This window comes from Vicia villosa, linkage group LG1 (assembly GCF_029867415.1).
Source record: "Vicia villosa cultivar HV-30 ecotype Madison, WI linkage group LG1, Vvil1.0, whole genome shotgun sequence".
NCBI lineage: Eukaryota > Viridiplantae > Streptophyta > Magnoliopsida > Fabales > Fabaceae > Vicia > Vicia villosa.
The window spans coordinates 71,844,876-71,860,966 of record NC_081180.1 but is presented as its reverse complement, the minus strand read 5'-3'; the positions used below and the strand labels follow the sequence as shown (position 1 = coordinate 71,860,966).

The 16,091-nt window shown below is 37.0% G+C and overlaps 1 protein-coding gene across 1 annotated transcript; it reads left to right on the top strand.

Moving 5' to 3' along the window:
- The first annotated feature begins 4,939 nt into the window (after window positions 1–4,939).
- On the top strand, window positions 4,940–15,600 carry LOC131641555 (AP-4 complex subunit epsilon). Its single transcript, XM_058911863.1, has 10 exons — window positions 4,940–6,001; window positions 6,635–6,850; window positions 6,962–7,072; window positions 8,039–8,236; window positions 8,327–8,458; window positions 8,556–8,612; window positions 8,712–8,828; window positions 10,052–10,129; window positions 10,711–10,854; window positions 14,033–15,600. Exons 1-10 carry the CDS (start codon window positions 5,249–5,251, stop codon window positions 15,077–15,079), a joined length of 2,853 nt encoding a protein of 950 aa, XP_058767846.1. The 5' UTR covers window positions 4,940–5,248; the 3' UTR covers window positions 15,080–15,600.
- Window positions 15,601–16,091: the final 491 nt, after the last annotated feature.

Below are 16,091 nucleotides of genomic sequence, written 5' to 3'. Positions count from 1 at the left end.
CTCTGCTGTTATTCTGTCTGTCTGGCATTGGATTGTTGTCTGTTTGTATGTGCAGGTATTTCCTTGAAAGCCCTTGATGGTTAATTCCAAGGCATTGAGATAAGGATTTTACCCGAAAACAGCCGTTACTCTGCTCGATTTTTGTCAGAATTTTAATGTGCTTAATGCAAAGTGGTGCTAAGACAATAAGTTCATCTGGATCCCTCAAGTTATAATGTTGGTTTAGTATTGATATTCCAAAGGAAGGGAAATCTACCTTGACTCACAATGTCAAGTGTTGGCTTCTTATTTCGGTTAGAACGTTTCTTTCCTTAGCTTTTATTTTACGCAATAGGATAGCCTCTTCATCTCCTCCCATTCTTAAATTTTCAAAATCTTCTCCCTTTTTCCAAAATCTTCTTATGTTTGCAACCTTTTCAAAACCTTTTCTCAAAAAATATCTTTCGCCCTTAGTGGCTTTTCTTCAAAAGTTTAGACACCGTTAATTGTCGAAACGAGTGGTTATACCCCACGATTTTGAAATTGATTGATATAATGAGATCTTTTCCGCATGAGAGAGCTAGTGGCATACTCGTCGATTTTATCCGGGTTGGAGCCCTTCTTTCATTTGCGATGCAAAGAACTCGTTTGTTCTCATGCTCAAGATCAATGGCTGAGTATTTCTCTCCGACGACGATAAAGTGTTTATTCGTTTTTAAAAATGTTTTCCCTTTAAGCGGAACTACATTAGCTCTGACTTCTCCATTGCACCGAGGAGGTATGTAGGCCCAAAGCTTAACGCTTTGCCAAGCTTATTTTAAAAATAAAACAAACCGTTTTTTAGCACGCACACACACAGATTTTCAAAAAGGTTCCTGTGGAGTACCACAGATATGAATGGTGCTTAAAACCTTCCCCTTGTATAAGCAACACCCGTACCTAAGATCTCTTCTTTTTGTTTTAAAAAAACAAACTTTGGGTTTTTTTCGTTCTTTTCCCTTTTCCTTTGAAAACAATAAAGCGCGGTGGCGACTTTCACTGAAATATTGATTCGAGTCATCCCATGGCTTCGATATCAGATTTTCCCCGCTACACTTGGCAGCAAAGATTTATTGGTTGTCTCATGTATGTGCTGACGCGTAAACTCCAAATTCTCAAAAACAAGCTTAGGTCTTGGAATCTTAACAACTTCGGCAATGTTACTGAGCAAGTTCAGAAGGCAGAAAAACAGCTAGACTCAATCTAGTCCCAGCTTCAACATTCTGTTAGTGACGCTGCTTTGAGAGAGCAAGAGTTTCAAGCTCAAGAGGATCTCTCTAATGCTCTTAACATTGAGGAGTGTTTTTGGAGAAAGAAGTCGAGAGTCCGCTGGCAGTTAGAGGGAGATAGAAATACTGATTTTTTCCACCGAATGTTTAAAATTAAAAGCTCAACAAGACCTATCACTACTCTTAAGAATGGCGAGAGTTTGCTTACGGATCCGATCAGCATTGCCAGCCACACCGTGGCTTTCTATCAAAATCTTTTTTTTAATAACTCTTCTGTTTTGCAGGATTTATCTATCGTGGAGGAGGTTATTCCTAAGCTAGTTACGGATAGTATGAACACTTTGCTTACGCTTCTCCCCTCCTTGGAGGAAATCTCTGCAGCAGTGTTCTCTTTGAACAAAGATAGTGCTCCGGGTCCCGATGGCTTTGGAGCTACTTTCTTTCAAACTTTTTGGGATATAATCAAGCATAATGTGAGTGCCGCGGTGATCCAATTTTTCAACACGGGTTGGATTCTCCCGAACTTCAACTCTAGCATTTTAGTGTTAATTCCTAAAAGCAAGGAAGCAGACTCCCTGGACCAGTATCGTCCTATTGCGCTGTCTAACTTCAAATTTAAAATCATCACCAAGATTTTAGGGGACAAATTGGCTTCCATTATGCCGAATCTTATTTCCGTTGAACAACGTGGTTTCATCAAAGGGCGCAATATCAAAGATTCTATATGTCTGGCGTCGGAAGCAATTAATCTTCTTGATTCTAGAAGTTGGTGTGGTAACGTAGCGTTAAAAGTGGACATAGCCAAAGCGTTCGATACTTTTAAATTGGAAATTCCTGCTTAAAGTGCTACAGCAATATGGTTTCAATTCAACTTTCATTCTTTGGATCTCCAACATCCTTCACTCGACCTCGATTTTTATATCAGTGAATGGTGCTCTTCATGGTTTTTTTAATGCTCTAGGGGTGTTCGTCAAGGCGACCCTTTATCGCCTCTTCTTTTTTGCTTAGCAAAATAAGTTATCAGTAGGAGCATCTCCAGATTAGTGCTCTATGGAAACTTGGATCTGATTACTGGACCTGGCAAGAATTTGGTGCCTTCTCACTCCCTTCCCTTTACGCTGACGATATTATGTTATTCTGCAAAGGATCTACTTCAAAAATCCAAGCCCTTATCTCTATCTTCCAGACTTATTCCTTAGCCTCAGGTCAAGTTATAAATTGTGAGAAATCCTATATTTTCTTCGGAGCGATGTCATCTTCCAGAATCAATATCTTGTCTTTGCTGACGGGTTTCAAAACAGGTTCTCTTCCCTTCTCGTATCTGGGGGTTCCTATTTTTAAAGGTTGTCCAAAGTCCGCTTATCTCCAACCTATTGCTGACAAATTTCTTTGTAAGCTCGCGTCTTGGAAATGATCGTTGTTGACTCTTGCTGGTAGAGTGAAGCTGGTTCGATCAGTGCTGCAAGGCAAAATAATCCATTATATGTCTATCTACTCCTGGCCGTTGGAGCTCCTTAGAGGTCTGGAGCGTGCCTCTCGCAATTTTATTTGGAGTGGGCATATTTTAAAGAGAAAGTTGGTCACCGTCGCTTAGAAGAATTGTTGCAAGCCTTTGTCTGAAGGCGACTTTGGTCTTCGTTCTTTAGTCAGCCTCAATGAAGCCTCGAACTTGCTGTTATGCTGGGACCCAGTAAATTCCAATGAGTTTTGGGCGGTTTTGCTGAGAAATCGCGTCTTTCGCAACTACAAGACTACCAATCATCACATTTTCTCGTCGTTATGGACAAGTGTCAAGGCAGAATTTGTTATGATTAGAAGTAATTCTTCTTGGATGCTCGGGGATGGTAAATCTATAAATCTTTGGGCGGATTCTTGGTGCGGGCCACCTCTAGAGCTTGATATGGAAAACATCCCTTATGACAAGAACCTCACTGTCAGTAACATTCTTCTAGGCACTTGCTGGAATTTTGCTGGGCTCTCTCATTCTCTCTCGGCTGCTGTCAAACAGCGTATCAGTAACAACCACGTCCCCTTCGATCTTAGACCGGATAAGCTTAGGTGGAATTTCTCTTCTTCCGGTGACCTCTCCTTAAAGCTAGCGTATGAGTTCAAGCGTGTTAAGAATTCAACTTTCTGTTGGAAATTATTTGTCTGGGCGTCTTTTCTGGAACCTGCCAATTCCTTTTTAGTTTGGAGACTTATTTTGAACGAGGTCCCCACGGATGACTCGTTAAAGAGGCGGGGTCTCTCTTTTCCTTCAGTCTGCAACCTTTGCTTCTTGGAGGAGGAATCCTCTCAACATCTGTTCTTCGACTGTCTTTATGCCTTGAAGATCTAGAGTTGGCTCGCTAATATTCTAAACACTCACAATCGCATTCGTTGTTGGACGGATGTTTGGGGCTGCTTTCATTCGAATAGGTCGGTTCAATGTGCTACGGTTATTCATGTTGTTCTCGTTCATATCTTAAATATGATTTGGCGGGCGCGAAACAACATAAGATTCAAAGATAAGGTTATCTCCTTTAATGCCTCAATCAGTGGAATTCTCGCATCTACTTCTATAGCTAGCAAGAACAACAAGTTGGCTTCTCATATTGGAATTCAAGATTTCAGTGTGTTGAAAAGTCTCAAGATCTCTATTCAGCCTTCAAATGCGCCTAAAATTGTTGAAGTTATCTAGAAACCGCCACCGTGGCGATGAATTAAAGCTAACTGTGATGGAGCTGCGCTAGATAACCCGGGTATCTCGGCTTGTGGTGGAATTTTTAGAGACTATAACAGATGTTTTCTTGGTGCTTTTTCTCGGCCCCAAGGTGTTTCCAACTCTCTCATTGCCGAACTCTCGGGAGCTATGACAGCTATTGAGTTCGCTTATGAGAAGGGTTTGACTTTTTTTTGGTTAGAATCGGATTCGGTAGCGGTGGTCAGAGCATTCAAGCCGCCCTACAAAGTTCCTTGGCAGGTTTATAATAGATGGATTAACCGTGTCAATATTACTTCCAATATGTCTTTTGTTGTTTCCCACATTTTCAGAGAAGGGAATACCTGTGCAGACTCCCTTGCTAACTTAGACCTCGTTTCCTCTGAGTTTGTTCGCTATGAGTCGCCGCCTTTGTGTTTGAGGGCACATTTTGTCAAGAATAGGCTAGGTTTACCTTTCTTTAGGTTTTTGTCGTTCTGATCGGGTTTTGGCCTAGTCCCCACAGTCTTTTTTGTTGTTCCATTCTTTATATATATATATATATATATATATATATATATATATATATATATATATATATATATATATATAATCTTATTTAAAAAATAAAAAAAAACTAACCAAAAAGTAGCACCTACTACCTTACATGAATGAAACTTCCAATATAATAATATACCACGTTTATCACGAAGTGTACCTTCATCATTCTATAAAAAATATCTTTTTCCAATTTTATACTTCTAAAAAAACTGTACCTTCATTAGCTTATAAACTGTATTTTTCTTACAATATATATTTGTTACTTGAAATTTTTTTGATTTTTTTTACGATATTTATTTATTCTAATACTATTTTAAAAATTACCTCACATCAACATCCTTTTATTTTACTTTTGACAAAACTTGCATCTAACACCTGAAAAATTACATTACCATTACCAATTTCTTTTTAAATTTTTTATTACCAATTAACCACCATTTTTCTGAATTCTGCGAAAATAACAATAAACAGTTTTTGTTACACTGTACATCACCATCACACGAGTCACCCAGTTACTGTTATTTGTTTTTTTCTTCCATTTCTCTCTTTCTTCGTCGCATACGACGTCGTTTACCCTCTTCTTCTACTTTTTCATCTCCACACTCTTCACACTCGCATTCATCCTCCACAAACCCTCTCTCCTCACCAGATCCACCACCGTAACCACCTCCCGTACCCCGATCCGGATCCAAAAACTCCAAAACCTCCACAGAAAACCTCCAAACTGGAGCAATTGAAGACAATCGGCCGTGAACTCGCCATGGGATCCCAAGGCGGGTTCGGTCAATCCAAGGAGTTTCTCGACCTGATAAAATCAATCGGAGAAGCTCGATCCAAAGCCGAAGAAGATCGAATCGTAATCCGCGAAATTGAAACCCTTAAACGACGAATCTCCGAACCTGATATCCCGAAACGGAAGATGAAAGAGTACATTATCCGCCTTCTCTATGTCGAGATGCTCGGTCACGATGCTTCGTTCGGTTACATTCACGCCGTTAAAATGACTCACGATGATAACCTGATTTCCAAACGCACCGGTTATCTCGCCGTTACTCTTTTCCTCAACGACGATCATGATCTTATTATTCTCATTGTTAACACTATTCAGAAGGATCTTAAGTCAGATAACTATCTTGTCGTTTGTGCTGCACTTAATGCCGTTTGTAGACTTATCAACGACGAGACTATCCCTGCCGTTTTGCCTCTTGTTGTTGAACTGCTTTCTCACTCTAAGGAAGCTGTTAGGAAGAAGGCGGTTATGGCACTTCATAGCTTTCATCGGAAATCTCCTTCCTCTGTTTCGCATCTTGTATCGAATTTTCGGAAGCGGTTGTGTGATAATGATCCTGGTGTTATGGGTGCTACTCTTTGTCCTCTGTTTGATCTCATAAATGATGATCCTACCCCGTTTAAGGATCTCGTTGTTAGCTTTGTTAGTATTTTGAAACAGGTAGCGGAACATAGGTTGCCTAAGAGCTATGATTATCACCAGATGCCAGCTCCGTTCGTTCAGGTGGTTCTTCTGAACTTAGTTTTAGTTTTGATTTAGTTTCTGTTTGGTGCATGTCTATGATTAGTCAAAAATGTAGGACTGATCATTCGATTTTGTTATTGAGTGCCAAATGCGGCTACTACTTGGTGCATGTGTGGATTTAGTAATGAGCTTGATAGAATCATGGTGTGCCATTGTGTTTTTTGTTTGAAACTTCAACAAAATCACAGTGCCAGTGCCACAGTGATTTTGTCAAATTCAGTGTGATACCAAACATACACTAAGCATGTGTTTAGATGATTAGGATGACAATTATGTTTTTCTTCAATAGAATTGATTTGGTTATATTCGAATTTGAAGATAAACTATTTATGTTTCGATGTTTTTACTCAGCAAACACGTTTGATGTAGACAGTGTCAATTTTTCAAGTGTATGCAAAAAATACCTTTCATATTATAGTCAAAATCAAATTATGAATTGGAGAATAGATCAATTTTTTGTGGAAGAAATTAAACATATTATCACATAAATTATATTTTGCAAAAGGTAAATCAGTGATGATATAATCCACCGGGAAACAATTACACAGAAGTTATGTTTTTGGTTTGAATTGCTTTTGATTTAAGGAAAAATAATGTCTTTTGAGTGTGCAGATTAAGTTGCTGAAACTTCTTGCATTGTTGGGGAGCGGCGACAAGCCTGCTAGCGAACAAATGTATACTGTTATCGGCGATATAATTAGGAAGGGAGATTCGTCAAGTAACATAGGGAATGCCATTCTTTATGAGTCCATTCGCTGTGTCTCTTCCATATATCCCAATCCCAAATTGTTAGAAGCTGCTGCGGATGTGATTGCCAAGTTTTTAAAGGTTTGTTGTTGTTGAAGCGGGTTTTGTTTCTAGTCTGTGTTTTACATGTTTTTGCATTAGGCTGTATTGTGATGTGTTACATTTGTGATACTGTTATGGTTGTATGGCCAGAGTGATAGTCATAATCTGAAGTACATGGGCATTGATGCTCTTGGTCGGCTAATAAAGTTAAGTCCGCTTATTGCAGAACAACATCAACTTGCTGTCATTGACTGCTTAGAGGTGAGGGTTTTCATACTTAAATTGAGACAAATGTGTTTTGCATTGCCAATTTTTTATTTTGAATTTTCAGATCATTGTTTGTTCCTTTCCCTTTATGTTTGATTTAATCATGAGAAGAATCCTTTTCTTTCACTGTATGTTATATGGAAAAGAAACTCTATACAATGAGGATAATTAATAGCTACTATTTGTTACAAAAAATGTTGTGCAAATGAACATGCTTAGAGAATGTGGTGTTGCTGACGTGTTAGTCACTTATGTGATGTTACATATATTCTTGGAGTAATACCTATGCGTAACATTTTTACTGTTTCCAGTTTTTTGTATATAAAGGTTTATTTAGAGTTAGACTAGTAACTAGTAATGGAGACCAATGGCTGTTGTTGGCATGCCTTGCAGATACATCATAAAATATGAACAATTTTAGCAAAAAATTCAGCAAGAGAATGAATTGATGTTTGCCTGATGTTGTTTTAGTTTGAAAACCTGCCAATATCCTGTCTCTCGATGCATTTATGAAGATTTGTGCAACCAATCTGGGAAGATGATAAACTAATGCTTGTTGTACCTTGACCTGGTTTGACTGTGAGAAACATGCCAATTATTACCTATTAAGTGAATCCACCTTGTGTATAATCATTAACTGTATCCAAGCACTTTTATAATATTATCTGCTATTTATTTATTTTTTGTGAAAATAATATTATCTGTTTATGTATTCTATCATATATAAAGCTATTAAATGGTTCTACTGCTCATTACCTGGTTGTGAACTCAACCAGATTTTGTTTCACGTGGTTTATGATAATTTGCAATTGTATCTGTTTTTTTGTTTGAGATCTTGTAATTAATCTCAGCTGGCCTTTAGAATCACATGCATTTGTCAGCTCTTAGACAAATGTTTCAATCAGTCTAGTTCATCCCAGGTTTTGCTGTCAAGATAAAAATCTAATTTGGATGGTGCAGGATCCCGATGATACTTTGAAGCGAAAAACTTTTGAACTGCTATACAAAATGACCAAATCTTCCAATGTGGAAGTGATTGTTGACCGTATGATTGAGTACATGATCAGCATCAGTGACGATCATTACAAAACCTATATTGCTTCTCGATGTGTAGAACTTGCTGAGCAATTTGCACCAAGTAATCATTGGTTTATACAGGTAGTTAGAATGGTTGTTTTTATGATCTTGGCTTTGCATTATTTTTTACATTCATTGACAGCTAACAGTACCTTGTACTTGATTATACAGACCATGAATAAAGTTTTTGAGCATGCTGGAGATCTTGTGAACATTAAAGTTGCACATAATTTAATGCGATTGATTGCGGAAGGATTTGGAGAGGACGATGATGCGGCATACAGTCAGCTGAGATCATCTGCTGTATGCTATCTTGATACTAGTTCTTCTTTATTTAGTTTATGTCTACAGAATTAGTCATATGCATGTTACTAAGTAGAAGCTCTTATTGGAGATGTAGGTTGAGTCATATTTGCGCATTATTGGAGAGCCAAAGCTTCCATCAGGGTTTCTTCAAGTACTCTCTGTCCCACCTAAGTTTTATAATATTTCCCTCTACTTTTTCTTTCCAAGAAATTAGATCTGTCTGTTGAATAATCTTTAGTACTGATTACAGGTTATCTGCTGGGTTCTTGGGGAATATGGCACAGCTGATGGAAAGCATTCCGCTTCCTATATTACTGGGAAGTTATGCGATATGGCAGAGGCATATTCTAATGATGAAATTGTTAAGGTATTTATCAAATGCAAAGAATTTTGTTCTACAGCAGTGAAAGCCTACCATTTACTGATTAGGAATGAGCGAAAAAGTCTCTGTGCTATTTCATTGAGAGACTCCTACTGATTACATTCTTATTTATGATTCAAGCATTATAATGCACTTTGAAAGGATAACCGATTCTTGTACATATCTGCACTGTTGTCTATGTTAATACATGCCATGTAAATGACATAATTATTTAACACTAAAAGTAAAAATACAGTCTGGGATGAGCATTATCACCTTTCTCATTGATTGCATTGGATGAACATTGTTGGTTTAATTTAAATGTAAAATCTAGAGTAGGGGAGAGGGTGAAAGGTGAACTGAGTATATGATTTTTGTGAATAAATTTCTCCTTTTATCAAGTATAGCGGAGAAATGTAAAACTTTCTTGGTGAAAGATATGTTATGTCATATGAAATGCACTTTTTAAAATGATTTTTTAACAAGAAATATGAATATGTCAAGTTATTATGAAAAGAATCAAACTGATTAAGCAGTATACCCAAGATATATGAACAAACAATTATTATCAAGTCCCTTTGTATACAAAAGAATTAGGGTAAAAAGGTTCATAGTTGTGATTTTTTTTTTTTTTGAAGTAATCTACTACTTTTGCTATTGATCAATTACTATGCCTTGGACATATGAAACTAACTTAAAATTGTTTTGTAGTAACTGCATACTAGGATAACCAAATACTTTGAGACTACCTCACACAACTTTTAGGTTCGAATTTGAATCATAGTTTAATATATTACTTCTAAAAGTAATCTATTACTTCTAATTAGAAGAATATTTGAAGATCAAAGCATTTGGAAACCAACCCAATTAATGACATAACTTCTTTATCATTTTGAAAACAACTTTGCAAATTAAGGTGTTCAAAAGAGCCAATAAGTTAATCAGTCAATTTTCCTGTCAAAAAAAAAAAAGTTAATCAGTCAATTAAAGAAACTATCAAAATCCTAAAAAGATTCAAGGGGGTAGGAGTAATAAATTGAAAGGTAGGAGTAATAAAAGAGCCATGACTGCTAATGCTGATGATGTTTTCTGCTTATAATCACTGATGTTCATCTTGTTTTATGATTCTCATTAACCCTATCCCTCTTTTATGCTCTAATATGACAATTAATTCCACATTTCTCACTTAACAATTTTATGCTGGGACTAACTTATTGTTTGTTGTGAAGGCATACGCAATAACAGCATTGACAAAAATTTATGCATTTGAAATAGGAGCTGGAAGGAAGGTGGATATGCTATCTGAGGTATTTGCTGAAAAATTTAGGTTAAATTCTCTACCTGTCCTGTTGTCACTGGCTTTCTGCAATGGAAGTTAATGTTTAAGTTTTGAGCACAATTTAATCATTGACTAATTAATGTCATATTATGTCATCTTTATCATAGTAAAAAATAATTGCACTGCAAATATATTGTTAAGCGAGAGAAAATAGAAGCATGATATTGTGAAACAGTGAATGGTTCTAGTTCTACACAATGTTGTCAGGATCGAAAAACAATGTATCCCACATTTGTTGATGAATTTCTTCCTGAACAGCTCTATACTCTTCAGTATCCTTCTTTGTGCCTGCTAAATGGTGCTTAAATTGACAAATGCCTCTAGTATACATTACATTATGACAATAGTTGCACTTACTTTTCCTTGCATCATCATCTACACTAGTACCATGCTTCCACCTCACATCTTGTCTTTGTCAACATCATTTTTCAGCATATTATTGCATCTTATGCTAGTTCCAATACTTACATTTGATTCTCCTGTAATTTTCTTAAGCATAAATGTTATTAGATACAGTACCCTCAGTGACATTTTCTTTTCAAAATGCAGTGTCAATCTTTGGTTGAAGAATTATTAGCATCCCACTCCACTGATTTGCAGCAACGTGCTTATGAATTGCAAGCCGTTATTGGTTTGGATGCACGAGCTGTTGAAGCAATATTGCCGCATGATGCCAGTTGCGAAGACATTGAGGTCATTGTTAATTTCAACATATTATTACGTCATCTTAAAATTAATAATGTTTTCACTATGCTGATTTATAATGCTTCACATGTTTTTAATGTTGCAAAGACATGAAGTCATGGTTTATTTTCACATGTTCTTGTCATTTTAAAAATAATGATATCTCCACTATGTTGATACATAATCAGTATAGTCAAATTTCTGCCATTGAGGCACCATTGTGTTAAAAAGCATGGGGATTGTTAAGAAAATGTGGTTAGGCCTAACTCAACCCTACAAAACCGGCTTGTAGGGTGAGGATTGCCCCCCACTTATAAGGACATGTTCAGGCCATATATTGTCCGATGTGGGACTCTTAACACACCCCCTCACGCCCAGGACTAGACAACTGGAGCGTGGAAATAAATGGTGGGTGACCGGATAGCGGAAACCATAGAAGGTGGCCCACCGGATCTTAAACGAGGCTCTTGATACCATGTTAAGAAAATGTGGTTAGGCCTAACTCAACCCTACAAAACCGGCTTGTAGGGTGAGGATTGCCCCCCACTTATAAGGACATGTTCAGGCCATATATTGTCCGATGTGGGACTCTTAACAGGGATATTATGCTGCCAGCCGCCATAGGCTGCAACGCTTATCATACCTACCGTATTTCCCCCATAAGCTGCATTTTGCCATATTTATATGGCAGGTTTTTGCAGGCAAGGCTGGCTGCCATAATCTGCTATTGATATATAATACTTTTTTAGTAATGTTTACTAGTGTATAGAAATTGTGTAGCAAGTAAAATCTCTTTGAATCATATTTTAGTCTCCAACTGATTTTCTTGATAAGAATATTCTATGATTTTTATTGAATCTGAATTGTGTCTAATGAGACTACACAAAGCTGTATTTATAATGTACTTTACAATAAATACCAAGATAATTAAAACTGGACCGAGCATTGGGCAGAGACAAAAGTTCAAGGTTCAAAGGTTTGATCGGAGTTGGGCTGAAAGTCGAACGGTTATAATTAAAAAGTATATTTTTAATAATTTTTAATATATTATACCAAATAAAAAATAATAGTACTCCTAAACTTAAAAATAATATTTAAAATCTAAAAATATTTCAAGTAACTTTTGTTCACAACACAACCTGGACCGCTTCGATTGAGACTGTCTTTCTCAAGCTCTCCTCTCAGAAGGTTCAGGGATGATTCTTATTGCACAAGAGATTGCCCTACCAGCTAAACAACTTAATTTCTACCGTCTAACTCCCTACCAGCTCAACTTTATTCTTAGTAGTGCACCGTTAAAATTTAAAATTAAGATTCAATAGTTATTTTATTACTTCAAAGCAAGTACGGGCATGATTTCACACTCTGCAAATAAAGTGTAATAAAGAGTGCACACTTCTCAATGATTTTGATTTGTTTTTAATTAACAACATCCTTGCATCTTCCAATGTGAGATACTAAAGACTCTTTCAATCTAAATTTTCCTTTCTTTCTTTTCGTACACCCGTTCTTCAAGTTCTACATATTTAGTCAGTCTGAACATGCAGTACTAGTTAATAGAGATCTTAGAAGGAAATGAGTAGAGTTTGGCAAGTGAAACAAGAAAGAGTAAGAACTGTGTTATCCATGTTGCTAAAATCCAATTTAATTGTGTTTGAACCAAGACTAACTAAAAACAAATTTGATTTCAAATTTTGGGAAAGGGAATCTAAAATCCGGTCCAACATACTGAACCGGTTTTCTGATTTATTCCCTGGTTATGTATCAAAGACAACTTCTAGGGTCAATCAGACCGAAAACTGGTCTGGTTCACGGTCGAATCGGTCGGTCCAATTCAGTTTTAATTACATGTGATTCTTAATTCCAATCCCATTAGCAATTAATACCCAATGCATATTTTACATGTGACTAGTTTTCAAAACACGCGGTCAATTATAACACTCTCCCTCAAGCTAGTTTGACAATACATGTCATATGCACTAAGCTTGTTACCAATAAGCTCAGCCCGAAATCCTCGAGCTAGTTTGACAATACATGTCATATGCACTAAGCTTGTTACAAATAAGTTAAGCCCAAAATCCTTGAAGAGACTTGGTAAATGTATCAACTAGTTGATCAGTTGAACTAACAAAATCAATTATGTTTTTCACCCCGAAAGAATCTTGTCTCTTACAAAGTGGCAGTTGATGTCTATGTGCTCTGTTCTCTCGCCGGATTGAAAGCAATGTTGTTGCACAACTTGGCTATCACAAATTAGTTTCATTGCCTTGACATCTCCTAACTTGAGATGCTTGAGTAATTGTCCTAGCCATGTAAGTTTACAAGTTGTTATCGCCATAGTACGATATTCTGCTTCTACACTCAATTTTGCAACTATGTTTTGCTTCTTGATCTGTCATGATATCAAATTACCTCCAATAAGGACACAATACTCAGAACTGGATCTTCTATCTGACGGTGAACATGCTCAATCAGCATTAGAGTAGCCAACAACTTCGATGTTACCGTTGTTTTATAAAGTAATCCTTTACCTCATGCACTCTTGATATACCTAAGAATGTGAATCACAACATTCTAGTGACTATCACATGGAGCATTCAGAAATTGACAAACTACACTACACTTACTATAGACTTCTGTAAATTCTGTGTCTTTAGTCTTTATCAGGGGCTTAGATGCAAAAAATATTATGTTTTGTACTTCCTTTGTAATACTCCTTTTTTTTTTTTGTCAAGCTGTATGAGACAATGATAGTCTGTGCATAGACTTCTGCTTTATTTTGTTTCCCTCTCTTCCAAACTCCCAAACAAAGCCTAAAGTACATGTTGGGACTCTTTGTTCTGAGGGTGTTTTACAGGGAAATTTTTTAAAGATTCCCAGGGTTTGGAATCTTAATTTGGGAATCACATATTGTCATGCTTAATATGAATGTTTTCAAAATTCTAATTCCAGCATTGCATGTCTTGGGCAGACTTTTTGTCAGTTGTAATCTACAATTTGTTGGTTGCGTATCTCTTGATTAATTTGTTCATGTTGGCATGTTTAATTTAATAGCTGTTTAACTATGTGTTGTATGTACACATACTCTTTGCACTTCAAGTCACTGTGTGCTTGGGAACAATCCTTGTCACTATATGAGCATTCTTGTTATCTGATTTAGGATTGACACGCTGAATTTTTTATGCAGGTGGATAATAATCTTTCTTTCCTCAATGGTTACATCCAGCAGTCTATTGAAAGTGGTGCTATGCCCTACATTTCAGAGAACGAGCGCTCTGGAATGGGGAATATGGGCAACTTCAGAAGCCAAGATCAGCAAGAATCTGTACAGCATGGTCTGAGGTTTGAGGCATATGAAATTCCAAAGGCTCCCACTCCAGTTTCACTTTCATCCGTAACTGACCTTGTTCCAGTACCTGACTCGTATGCTAGGGAGACTCACCAGATCACGTCAGTAGGATTAGCATCAGATTCAGGATCATCAGAGCTTAAATTAAGGCTTGACGGTGTTCAGAAAAAGTGGGGCAAGCCAACTTATTCGTCCCCAGCATCATCCTCAAATTCTACTTTCCAAAATCCAGCGAATGGGGTGACAAAGGTGGATGTTGCAACTACTGTAAATTCAAAAGCACGTGATAGCTACGATTCAAGAAAGCAACAGAATGAAATTGATCCAGAAAAGCAGAAGCTTGCCGCCTCATTGTTTGGCGGTTCTGCTAAACCTGAGAGAAAAACATCAACCAGCAGCAAGGTTCCAAAAGCTAGTGCTGCAAGTGTACCCAATAAAGAATCTGGGGAGAAAACTAATCAACCTCCTCCTCAAGATTTGCTTGACATGGGTGAACCAACTATCACTGCTGCACCTCCCACTGTGGACCCATTCATGCAACTGGAAGGACTTCTTGACCCAAGCATTAGTTCTACAGTAAGTCATAATGATGGTGCTGTTACAAATGCACCTGATATTATGGGACTCTATAGTGGGACTACTAGTGAACAAAAGGGTGGTGGTGGCTATATCCCTGCGAGTGGGGATAATTTAAATCTTTTATCCGAGTTGTCAAATGCAGCAGCTGTCAGAGGCACCCCTGGAGAAGTAGTAGTGCCCCCCTTATCACAATCTGTAAAAGGTGCAAATGCTAAAGACTCTTTGGAGAAGGATGCAAAAGTCAGGCAGATGGGTGTCACTCCCACCGGCCAGAATCCCAATTTGTTCAGAGACTTGCTTGGCTAATCTGATGAGAGGACAATTGTAAATCATACTGGTTGAGCATAGAATATCTTGTGAGTTACCATATGCAGTTATGATCTAGAATGGATGATTGCAGCCATCAAGAATTGGGTGATTCCTTACCCAGGAATGGTGACTAAAACCGGTAAAGACTTGTACTAGTTGCAGAATAGCTTTTGCAAGCTTTCCATGTCATCCGGGTGTTGGTCAGTCTACAGTCTGAAGGAAGGGTACTATTGTACAAGGTCATTGCTTTTTATGCTTTCTTCGGAAGTTCTAGGCTATCTTAGTTGTTATACCAAAGAACTGTTTCTTTTGGTTTCAATTTTTGTAATTTTTGTGCATTTTTCCACCTGTTCATATAATGTTTTTTTTATCAATGAGAAAGCTTGATGTTGCGGTAAAAATCGGGTTGATGTATGACATTTGTAAACGTTAAATTTTAGTGATACATGATGTAGGGTCATCTTTCCTGACATTCGAATATCTATTCTTATGTTGAACACCAAATTCTCCAAGATTTACCGTTTCTTATTTCTGTTACCTTCCAAGACACTCCTCCATGCGTATGTTTGGGGATTGTTTATGCCATCTGCGCTCTTAACGGCAATCAATTTAATCAGTGTTATGATAATATTAGGATTATGTATGTCCAATTTTATATAATTGTATATTTCTAGCGATGCAGGTTTAATAATTTATTTGGCATGTTAATTACTAGTAAAATAATACCCGTGTGCTATCACACGGGCTTCCTTTGGTTGATCTACTGAAACTGATTGACGGAAAAATAATAAGGAAATTTTATTATTAATGTCGTTTAAAATGAGTAAATAATTTTATAATTAAAAACATAAAAAATAAATCTATAATTAAGTGCGTTTAATTTTTATTAAACTCAAATCATCTTATTTTTAGAGGAAATTTCAAATTTTTAAAAAATTTGTTATAAAAAAACAGTGTAAAGGCCAAATTTTGATGACATAAGTAAGGTTTAAAGCCTAACCTCACTTAA